Source organism: Oncorhynchus mykiss, chromosome 2 (genome assembly GCF_057628025.1).
Source record: "Oncorhynchus mykiss isolate SJ-2025 chromosome 2, ASM5762802v1, whole genome shotgun sequence".
Lineage (NCBI taxonomy): Eukaryota > Metazoa > Chordata > Actinopteri > Salmoniformes > Salmonidae > Oncorhynchus > Oncorhynchus mykiss.
The window spans coordinates 22,479,059-22,491,475 of record NC_143023.1 but is presented as its reverse complement, the minus strand read 5'-3'; the positions used below and the strand labels follow the sequence as shown (position 1 = coordinate 22,491,475).

At 41.0% G+C, this 12,417-nt stretch overlaps 1 protein-coding gene across 2 annotated transcripts; it reads left to right on the top strand.

Moving 5' to 3' along the window:
* The first annotated feature begins 1,888 nt into the window (after positions 1 to 1,888).
* On the top strand, positions 1,889 to 7,183 carry LOC110538278 (IGF-like family receptor 1). 2 transcript variants are annotated; one of them, XM_021624998.3, is made up of 7 exons: positions 1,889 to 2,798; positions 2,913 to 3,105; positions 3,227 to 3,266; positions 3,537 to 3,654; positions 3,826 to 3,927; positions 4,106 to 4,270; positions 5,179 to 7,183. In XM_021624998.3, exons 1-7 carry the CDS (start codon positions 2,690 to 2,692, stop codon positions 5,499 to 5,501), a joined length of 1,050 nt encoding a protein of 349 aa, XP_021480673.3. In that variant the 5' UTR covers positions 1,889 to 2,689; the 3' UTR covers positions 5,502 to 7,183. The 2 variants fall into 2 exon arrangements, with proteins under 2 accessions (XP_021480673.3, XP_021480680.3); XM_021625005.3 differs by having other exon boundaries at positions 1,957 to 2,798; positions 3,037 to 3,105.
* Positions 7,184 to 12,417: the final 5,234 nt, after the last annotated feature.

The following is a 12,417-nucleotide window of genomic DNA, read 5'->3' as shown; positions in this document are numbered from 1 at the left end:
AACATTGTGTCAACTAGCATATTCCCGCCCTCAGCGTTTACTGCGCCAGAGAGCTCCAGACAGACAGCTGTTTTTTTTATGACGTTTCCACTGGATATATGGGATCATCAGATAATTAGATTTAGCTATTTCACACCGAGGCTTGTTGGATATCGAGGTGTGGGAAGGATTTTTTAAACAATGAAGAAATATTATTCGCAATGGATGTTAATCAAACAGACTTCATTGACTTGTGTGAAGAAAAAAATGACTGAGATGCTCAGTTTACAGTCAATTTGGAAAGTGTTCAGAACCTTTGACTCTTTCCACATTTTGTTACATTACAGTCTTATTCTAAAATGGATTAAATTCATTTAAAAGTATCACCAATCTACACACAAGACCTCAAAGTGAAAACGGGTTTAGACATTTTTGCAAATGTATTACAAATAAAAAACAGAAATACCTTATTTACATAAGTATTCAGATCATTTGCTATGAGACTCGAAATTAAACTCAGGTGCATCCTGTTTCCATTGATAATCCTTGAGATGTTTCTACAACTTGATTGGAGTCCACCTGTGGTAAATTCAATTGATTGGCCATGATTTGGTAAGGCACACACGTCTATATAAGGTCCCACAGTTGACAGTGCATGTCAGAGCAAAAACCAAGCCATGAGGTCGAAGGAATTGTTGGTAGAGCTCTGAGACAGGATTGTGTCGAGGCACAGACCTGGGGAAGACAGTGGCCTCCATTCTTAAATGGAGGACGTTTGGAACCACAAAAACTCTTCCTAGACATGGCCACCTGGTCAAATTGAGCAATCTGGGGAGAAGGGCCTTGGTCAGGGAGGTGACCAAGAACCTGATGGTCACCCTGACAGAGCTCCAGAGTTCCTCTTTGGAGATGGGAGAACCTTCCAGAAGGACAACCGTTTCTGCAACACTCCAGCAATCAGGCCTTTATGGTAGTGGCTAGATGGAAGCCACTCCTCAGTAAAAGGCACATGACAACCCGCTTGGAGTTTGCCAAAAGGCACCCAAAGGACTCTCAGACCATGAGAAACAAGATTCTGATGAAGCAATGATTGAACTCTTTGGCCTGAATGCTAAGCGTCACGCCTGGAGGAAACCTGGTGCCATCCCTACGGTGAAGCATGGTGGTGGCTGTATCAGGCTGTGGGGATGTTTTTCAGCGGCAGGCAGTGGGAGACTAGTCAGGGTTGAAGGAAAGATGAACGGAGCAAAGTACAGAGAGATCCTTGATGAAAACCTGCTCCTGAGCGCTCGGGACCTCAGATTGGGGCGAAGGTTCACCTAACAACAGGACAACAACCCTAAGCACACAGCCAAGACAATGCAGGAGTGGCTTCGGGACTAGTCTCTGAATGTCATTGAGTGGCCCAGCCAGAGACCAGACTTGAACCCAATTAACATTTTTAGAGAGACCTGAAAATAGCTGTGCCATCCAACCTGAGAGCTTGAGAGGATCTGCAGAGAAGAATGAGAGAAACTCCCCAAATACAGGTGTGCAAGAAGACTCAAGGCTGTAATTGCTGCCAAAGGTGCTACAACAAAGTACTGAGTAAAGGGTCTGAATACTTATGTAAATGTTATATTTTTTATTTTTTTAATACATTTGCTAAAATTTCTAAACCTGTTTTTGCTTTTTCATGATGGGGTATTGTGTGTAGATTATTGAGGGGGGGAAAGTATTTTATCAATTTTAGAATAAGGCTGTAACCTAACAAATGTGAAAAAAGTCGGGGGGTCTGAATACTTTCCAAATGCACTGTATTAGTGGTGTACCTATTGAGTTGAGACAATCAGAAGTAACACTGCCAAATGGGCACTTTCCTACATATGCATGCATCCTGGAGAGAGACCATCAGGACCATATTTTCGCCACACCCCCCTCCCCTTCTTCTTGATGCAACATTTTACATTATACCCAAGACACATTATGTTCACACATGTTTTAGACGCTTTTCACTGACAGCTGCAACTCAATCAGCTAGACCTACTACCACCCATGCACTACCCAAATCGGGGCTTCCTAAACACATTTCCGATTTGAAACAATCCACAGCAACAAAAAATAAGCTAATGATGTCATGCTCTCCGGTTAAGTATTTTAAATTATTTTATTTAGACAGGAGTAATTATATATTTTTTTACGTAACATCAATTTACTTTAGTGCAATCCAGCATCATGTCAGTGCGCTGTGCACCCACCCACTTTCCTTTCCAATTTGCATGGGGCTGAAACCAGCGTTCAGTATATAACGACGAGATGCTCATGTTTCCGCTCTAACATTATGAGTCTTTGTTCCAAAGGCGGGAAGGCAGGCAACAACAGCTTAAGTCTGTATTTTATTCGAATTGGGCTGATTCAAGACAGATTTTGGCGAGAGTGAGCCCTCTCGCGTCTCCGCGCCTCCGCGCTGAAACTATACCACCAGAGAAAACAGCCGATCGAGCGAAACACCTCCTACTTTATGTAGCCCTGATCCTGTCTGGCCAGAAGTAGTATGACATTTCGTCTAGACAGTCTAAAAATACTGAAACAAACAAACCAATTGTGCGCTGCCTTATGGGACTCCAGTCACGGCCGGTTGTGAACCAGGGTGTCTGTGGGGACGCCTCCAACACTGAGACGCAGTGCAGACCGCTGCGCCACTCGGGAGCCACAGGCTTTTCTTAACAAAATGGGCCACTATTCTGATAATTGCTCTGATGACTTGGATACATTTTGGGATGAGTCGAGAAATAAATGTGTGCCATGTCATCAACATCCACAGCATCCGATCCAACCAGGTGAGCTCGACATGCGGAAAAGATCATCTTTATTTGATGTTGATACGTTTTGATGTTTGTCTGTGCACAGCACACACTTGTAGTCTACAAACAAATATACATTTTTTTGACCAGGGCACGAATTTAGTCCAAACTGTGGCATGCATGATGATGGGGGGAGGTCGGAAATACCATATCGGAAATGTGCCGCCCAGACCTTCAATAATGGGAGTTTCGTGAAATGCCAACCCTGTTCTAGCTGCCCCCCAACTCATCAAAAGCTGTCCGAATGCAACATCACGACAGACACGCAATGCTGCGGATCGAGGTGAGCGCAAATTCAGTCTGGGATAGCTTCAAACCTTGACAGGAAAAAAAAGGATGCCCATTGTTTTTCATCTGGTTCTGGATGGTTGAGTAACATGTTTAACTGTAAACCCTTTATCTAGGGACCAGACAGGCTGTCGGGAAGGAGTCCTGGGTACTACGGTGAGTTTAATCTATGATGATGAAGCTGATGATTCTAGTTAGTTAAGAGCATTTGCGTGGTAGACCTTGAAGTCCACTCTCAAACTTATCATGGCAGTTATTCTTCTGTAGACTCAAACTACATCAACAGACAGTGACCCAGGGAGGCCAGTAATTCACAAATGTTTTTAATTTTGGTCAATGACTTCCCAATAGGGAAAAGAGAAAACAAAACAAACGTATTAAATTAGGAATGACATAGTTAATATGTTGACTTCACATCAATTTTAGACTCAACAGGTGCAACAGTCAACAATGTTAAAGGTCCAAATGTCAACATCAAATCCCACCACAGCCAAACACACTGATCAAACCATCAGACCACCAGACATCAACCATAAGACTGCATGTAAGTTACAACCCAAACCACAAATATGATCAATAGTAGAAGTAATATTAGAAGGTACTGAGTTTGATAATACCAGTCCTTCAACATTCAAAAATATGACTAAACTGCTTTGTTAGGATACTGCTGAACATGTCTAACTGCTCATTGCCACGGTCCTCTGTGTTCTTTCAGGGATAGTGCTTACTGTCATCTTGGTTCTCTCTGTACTTGCATTTCTCTTATTCATCTATATTAAGAAGAGAAGGGGAAGATCAAGAGCCTTTTGCATCAGAGGTGAGCAGAATGATGAGCATTAGGCAGAATTTAAAAATGTCAACCTGTCAATGCATAACACAGAACATCTGGTTTGACATGTTTGCTTAAAACCGCTTTAACTCTTCCACTTACCTTACTCTGTGTAAAAAGCTATTTTTTTCCTGTCCTGTTTTTGAATGGGTGTGGTTTGACACAGGTAAGGAGAATAAGCCATGGTTCATGGTCAGCCTTAAAGACTGCCTCCCATCAGACAATATCCTGTACACCAACCAACAGTCATGGACTAGTAGAAGAACAGCAGCTGTCAATGAAGAGGTTGCTCTCCTACAGTCAGAGACAAGGAACCTAGAGGACATTTTGAGTGAGTTATCAAGTGCTATTACGGATGGTTCTATTACTAATAGAGCTACTACCAGTCTGTTATTCATTGGTATTACTAGTACCTCTACATCACTATTCTTCCATAAGTTGCCAAAAGGCTCTTGAGGTTTTAACACGGCACTCAAATTTCAGCTCAAATCTCCCATGACATTTGGGTGGTTCCATGAAATGGGTCCCTATTGTGTTTCTTTCATATTTTAAGTAGAAAATGTGCACCAATATTGAATTTGAAATGCCTGCTATATTAAATGAAGTGCCCTTTAATATAGACCACATGGATAATTAAATAAATCAGGTCCTTCATATGAATAAAGACTGAAAAGACGTTCAACTATTCCTTTTAAAATAATTGTTTCAAAAGAAACATTAAACATCTAATAGTCAAATCATAGTGTAAAAGCAGGTGAGCTGGTTCTACTCTTTTTGTACATTTTCTGGTGTTTTGAGGTTGAAAACTGAGTGGGTTGAGCACAAGTCAACCCTGTTACTCAACAATTTACGTTGTGAAGCTTGCATTCAATTGCCCCTCCCTGTTACACATAAGCTTACATTCCCCCTGTCAAAGGGGATTCATAGCTGATTTAAGATGAAATCGTCATCCCTGTTACTTTATATGGCACTTAATATAGTCATTATTTTATTGAACCTCTTGAGATGGGAAAACATGTTTATGTTTATGTTTATTAAGGTGACTGTGTGGTCTTCATGACAGAATGTTAAAATGAGGTGAAATCAGGTTTTTCTCCTTCAAGTTACACTACCCAAAAGGGACTCATTTCGTGGAACAGCCCATTAGTTCATGATTTACGCATTTGGCTCTAGTTTGACACAAGTCAGCATTACAGACGCGTAACTCACCCTTAGTGATATTTCCCCTCGTCTCACCAGGTCCTGACCTCCAGTCTGCGCCACTGCAAACGGTTCTGGACAACCTGGATGTTCTAGAGGAGCTTGTGATCCTGCTGGACCCAGAGATCCCTGGGGTAAAGAACACCAGCCACCTAGCATCTCGCTGCTCCTTCCCCGCCACCTGGATTACCTACACCTACTCCATGAGGGACAGCAAGAGCCCCCTGAGGGCCGTGCTGGAGGGGGTCACCACCAAGCACCCAGACTGGACTGTAGGACAATTGGCCAGGCTGCTGAGAGAGATGGACCGGAACGACGCAGTGGTGGTGCTCACCAAACTCACCTTGTTTAAGGTTGTCTAGTCTGGGTGTGTTTTGTGTTGGGTCCGGAAAAGATGGCTCCATCCAGATGCAATCACAAGTCTCTACCACCTGCAAAGGCACTGAGATATAACAGGAGGGCCAGTAGGAGGCATGCTTTCCTTGGGGACCCCAAAGTCCCAAGGCAGTGATTGGGAACACTGTTCTTTTGCATTACGGTTCAAATAAGATATTTAACTGTGATAACATGGCACTTATTACTTAAAGCAGGGATGTTAACCCCGGTGTCCTGAAAAAGAGGAGCCGCACACTCTAGTAGCTCAGATGCAATAATGTAATAACCTAATAACCAACGTTTCGACAGACAAGCTGTCTTCATCAGGGTATAATGACAAACACGGTGGGGTGACTAGTTTATATAGTGTCAAAGGACACACACGTGTCTGTAATCATGACCGGGTGTGGCTTGATATCGTTGGTTCATTTTCAGATATATATAGAACATACAAAAACATGAATCATAGATACAATTTTGCTACATCGGCCTACAAACCTATACAATGAATAGTACAATCACAAAAATGGCTTCAGATCAAAGTCCAGGCAGCCTCTCGTTTTAACAATAAATTGTCGAGGTCCCCCCCAACCCCCTCTCCTAGTGAGGGTGACGTGTTCGATGCCGATATAACGTAAGTACGAAATCGGGTGGTTCACTTCCAAAAAGTGTGCCGCAACTGGGTATGTTGAGTTTTTGCACCTAATGGTGCTGTGATGCTCTGAGATCCGTAGTTTTAATTCGTGCTTCATTTTACCACTAGGACAAGTTATAAGATAAACAACATGTTTGATTGGGATCCGTTTCCCTGGTTGGGGCTTTTTTATTTTTATTTAACTAGGCAAGTCAGTTAAGAACAAATTCTTATTTTCAATGACGGCCTAGGAACAGGTTACCTGCCTGTTCAGGGTCAGAACGACAGATTTGTACCTTGTCAGCTCGGGGGTTTGAATTTCAATAGCTCCTTGGTCATGTGACTTCAAACAAGGTTCAGAATGTCCACTCAGTGTCCCTACACATTGCACAACCTTTAGTTTGTCCATTTTAATCTTACATGGTTTTACATGAATTTATAAAAATGTAGAATTTCAATAGCTCCTTGGTCATGTGACCTAATGTCCGCTGACTACCCTTCTATATTGCACACTCTTGTTTGTGTACTGTAAAATCACGTGGTGTAACATACCTTTTTCATAATTTCACATTTGCAATAGCTCCTTGGTCATGTCAATTACACACCTAAGAAGCATGCAGTGGATATACACCCATATTGCATAACCTCTAGTCGTGTATCTTCTATATTGTTGTACATTATTATTAGTTTGACAATTAGGGGGTTCAGTCCAGTGTTTACCCTTTTCTTTAATGTTTATCTACAATAGTTGGTCGTTCTAAGTACTTATTTTCCCTGTTTTTTATTTTTCCTATTGTGTATTTGGTACACAATAGGAGAGAGACAGATAATATCTCCTTTCGTCGTTAATATCAACCATAAAGGAAAGGGGCAAAGTACGAGAGTCATGCTATTAATTGTCCAAAGCAGGGATGGAGCGGGAGCTAGTGAGGTAAGCTGCAGTGGGTTTGCTGGTCAATACATATACTGAACATGTAACCACAGTATTGGTGGCCAGTAAATCAATTAATAAAAATGTTATACTGACAAATTAAACAACTTGTAGACCTTTAATCTTTTCCAACATGACAACAGACACTTAACTTCAATTAAGTATGAAACATTTCACCATTTCACCAACAAAGACTTACTTCCAGTTTGTGTTCTTTACTATGTTGTACTATGTCTGTCATCATTCCTAGGCACAGCACATGGAACCACCGTTGGCATGCAAAATATTAAATCAAAACAAAACAAAGTGTAACACGTTATAAATAATATAAAATATCAATGCAATATGACAAATTAGCCGTCCATTGTGTTATATCATAAATTGTCTTACATGCCGTCACTGTTGTCAAAAGATTATAAACATGTTAAATGAAGTTACTAACCCAGTCAGTCTTTGGGCCACATCCAGGTTCTTTATCAGTGGCACACATGAAGCAGTTGTTGGCTTTGTTGAACTCTGAAATCAGAGTCATGAACTGAACATATGGCTTTCCCACACTACTACATAAAAATAAAGAATTTACATTTACTTTGAATTACATGTCATTACATACCAGACATTTTTAGTATATCCTCAGCCATTTCTTTTCACAGTTGCTCCATGTGTTTTTGAAGGTTCCATATTAATTTGGGAAGGGATGTTGGGGAAGTTCTGTGCAACTTCCTTGGCCATCTTCACCAAAAAAGAACAGCTAACCATTCATTATTGAAAATATAACTATCAAACCTGCATTATAAAGACCCCACAGCTGAAGGTGTCCTGCTGCGTGGTGAGTTATTTCCCCTCCTTTACACTTTATGTCCACCCAGTCATGCTTTCCATGGCAGGATCTTCTCATTTTGAATTATTCCCTTTTTGTAATGTAAAAATAATGGAATTCTGATTAGCAATAGGCAAATGAATACACAGGCCAAATTTGTATGCTGTTTTCCTTATCACTATAATCTGGTAGTAATTTATTAGTAGAGGTAATTTCCTTTATGCCCCATTCTACACACAGCCTAAATTATAGGCACTGAACCATTTACAGGACAATAAAAGTGGCATATGGGATCCAACCCTATCACAGAGTGAATAAATGTACAGTCGTGGCCAAAAGTTTTGAGAATGACACAAATATGTATTTTCACAAAGTCTGCTGCCTCAGATTCTATGATGTCAATTTGCATATACTCCAGAATGTTATGAAGAGTGATCAGATGAATTAAAATGAATTGCAAAGTCCCTCTTTGCCATGCAAATGAACTGAATCCCCCCCAAAAAAGCATTTCCACTGCATTTTAGCCCTGCGACAAAAGGACCAGCTGACATCATGTCAGTGATTCTCTCGTTAATACATTTGTGAGTGTTGACGAGGAGAAGGCTGGAGATCACTCTGTCATGCTGATTGAGTTCGAATAACAGACTGGAAGCTTCAAAAGGTTTGCTTCTCAGCGAAGGGAGTGGGCTCACTAACAATTTTGCCTTAGAACACAGCCATGAATAAAGAATGGTACCAACGCAACTTCTCCCAACCATCCAGGAACAGTTTGGTGACAAACAATGCCTTTTCCATCATGATGGATTACCTTTCCATAAGGTAAAAGTGATAACTAAGTGGCTCGGGGAACAAAACATCGATATTTTTGTTCCATGGCCAGGAAACTCCCCAGACCTTAATCCCATTGAGAATTTGTGGTCAATCCTCAAGAGGCTGGTGGACAAACAAAAACCCACAAATTCTGACAAACTCCAAGCACTGATTATGCAAGAATGGGCTGCCATCAGTCAGGACGTGGCTCATAAGTTAATTGACAGCATGCCAGGGTGGATTGCAGAGGTCTTGAAAAATAAGGGTCAACACTGCAAATATTGACTCTTTGCATCAACTTCATGTAATTGTCAATAAAAGCCTTTGACACTTATGAAATGCTTGTAATTATACTTCAGTATTCCATAGTAATATCTGGCAAAAATATCTAAAGACACTGAAGCAGCAAACTTTGTGGAAATTAATATTTGTGTCATTCTCAAAACGTTTGGCCACGACTGTAGAGCATTTGTAGACTTTAAGAAAAAAGTATTAAGTGACAGTTTCATCAGTATGTGCTTAAAGAAAGTCATATCACAAAGATCACAGATGACAGTGCCCACCAAATCTATGACAATAGAGAACTAATTGTAAGCACCAAAGTGTGCTTGTCAAAATAATATCTGAAAATGTCAGTTGTTGAACAGAATACTTCTATTTGCAATAGCAATTTATGATATATGCAGTTGAGGAATATTCCATGTACCATCACTACATGTATGACGGACATAAGACATACATATCCACATACAGTATTTTCTTTTTATTTTACATTTTTTTATTTCACCTTTATTTAACCAGGTAAGCCAGTTGAGAACAAATTCTCATTTACAACTGCAACCTGGCCAAGATAAAGCAAAGCATTGTGACACAAACAACAACACAGAGTTACTTGGAATAAACAAATGTACAGTCAATAATACAATACAAAAGTCTATATACAGTGTCTGCAAATTAAGTAAGATTAGGGAGGTAAGGCAATAAATAGGCCGTAGTGGCGAAATAATTACAATTTCGCAAATAAACACTGGAGTGAGATGTGCAGAAGATGAATGTGCAAGTAGAGATACTGTGGTGCAAAGGGGAAGAATATATATATATATAAATAAAATAAATAACAATATGGGGATGAGGTAGTTGGATGTGCTATTTACAGATGGGCTACGTACAGTTGCAATGATCTGTAAGCTGCTCTGACAGCTGATGTTTAAAGATAGTGAGGGAGACATGAGACTCCAGCTTCAGTGATTTTTGCAATTAATTCCAGTCATTGGCAGCAGAGAACTGGAAGGAAAGGCGGCAAAAGGTGGAATTAGTTTTGGGGGTGACTAGCGAAATATACCCTTGCTGGAGCGCGTGCTATGGGTGGGTGCTTCTATGGTAACCAGTGAGCTGAGATAAGGGGGGCTTTACCTAGCAAGGACTTATAGATTACCTGGAGCCAGTGGGTTTGGCAACGAATATGAAGCGAAGGCCAGCCAACGAGAGCATACAGGTCCCAGTGGTGGGTAGTATATGGGGCTTTGTTGACGAAACGGATGGCACTGTGATAGACTGCATCCAATTTGCTGAGTAGAGTGTTGGAGGCTATTTTGTAAATGACATCGTCGAAGTCGAGGATCGTCAGTTTTACGAGGGTATGTTTGGCAGCATGAGTGAAGGATGCCTTGTTGTGAAATCGGAATCTGATTCTAGATTTAATTTTGGATTGGAGATGCTTAATATGAGACTGGAAGGAGAGTTTACAGTCTAATCAGACACCTAGGTATTTGTAGTTGTCCACATATTCTATGTCAGAACCGTCCAGAGTAGTGATGCTATGCGGGTGGGCAGATGCGGGCAGCGATCAGTTGAAGAGCATGCATTTCATTTTACTTGCATTTAAGAGCAGTTGGAGGCCACGGAAGGAGAGTTGTATGGCATTGAAGCTCATTTGGAGGTTAGTTAACAAACAGATCACCGACCATTTCGAATCCCAAAGTACCTTCTCCGCAATGCAATCTGGTTTCCAAGCTGGTCATGCATGCACCTCAGCCACACTCAAGGTCTTAAAACCTCTTGATACTACCCATCCCGGGTCCGGGAGCGTTGTCATCAACTGACACTAATTAGCATAACGCAACGGACATAAATATTACTAGAAAATATTCCCATTCATGAAATCACAAGTGAAATATATAGAAACACAGCTTAGCCTTTTGTTAATCACCCTGTCATTTGAAAATATGCTTTACAGCCTAAGCAAGACAAGCATTTGTGTAAGTTTATTGATGGCCTAGCATAGCATTATGTCTAGCTAGCAGCAGGCAACCTGGTCACGAAAATCAGAAAAGCAATCCAATTAAATCGTTTACCTTTAATGAGCTTCGGATGTTTTCACTCACGAGACTCCCAGTTAGATAGCAAATGTTCATTTTTTCCAAAAATATTATTTTTGTGGGCGAAATAGCTCCGTTTGTTCTTCACGTTTGGCTGAGAAATCAACCGGAAATTGCGGTCACGACAACGCCAAAAAATATTCCAAATTAGCTCCATAATATCGACAGAAACATAGCAAACGTTGTTTATAATCAATCCTCAAGGTGTTTTTCAAATATCTATTCGATAATATATCAACTGGAACTGGTGGCTTCTTAGTAGGAAAGAGATGTAATGGCCGCAATTGTCCTTTACGCACAAAACACTCTGAGAGACTTCAGCTGACCACTGACCCAATGTTGACGTTCAGGCTCATTTTTCAAAATAAAAGCCTGAAACTATGTATTGTGACACTAGACACATTTAGAGAAGCCGTAGAAAAAGGAACCTGGTTTATATCTCATTCACTGCTCAATAGGGACGCATAGGAACGCAGAGCTTTCTAAATAAGAGTCCCTTCCTGATTGGATTTTTCTCAGGCTTTCGCCTGCAATATCAGTTCTGTTATACTCACAGACAATATTTTTACAGTTTTGGAAACTTTAGAGTGTTTTCTATCCTAAGCTGTCAATTATATGCATATTCTAGCATCTTGTCTTGACAAAATAGTCCGTTTACTTTGGGGACGTTATTTTTCCAAAAATGAAAATAGTGCCCCCTAGATTCAAGAGCGATATCATAATCGCCATCGACAAAAGACAATACTGTGCAGCCGTATCCATCGACCTGTCTAAGGCTTTCGACTCTGTCAATCACAGCATTCTTATCAGCAGACTGAACAGCCTTGGTTTCTCAAATGACTGTCTTGACCTGGTTCACCAACTACTTCTCAGATAGAGTTCAGTGTGTCAAATGGGAGGGCCTGTTGTCCGGACCTCTGGTAGTCTCTATGGTGATGCCACAGGGTTCAATTCTCGGGCCGACTCTCTTCTCTGTCTACATCAATGATGTAACTTTTGAGGCTGGTGATTCTCTGATCCACCTCTACGCAAACGACACCATTCTGTATACTTCTGGCCCTTCTTTGGACACTGTGTTAACTTGGCTTTCGAAGACCTTAGAAAGGCAGCGTAGGATAGATATAGGTCTGTAACAGTTTGGGTCCAGAGTGTCTCCCCCTTTGAAGAGGGGAATGACCGCGGCAGCTTTCCAATCTTTGGGGATCTCAGACGATATGAAAGAGAGAGATTTATCGATGGTGACAGTGTTTCCTAGCCTCAGTGCAGTGAGCAGCTGGGAGGAGGTGCTCTTACTCTCCATGGACTTTACAGTGTCCCAGAACTTTTTGGA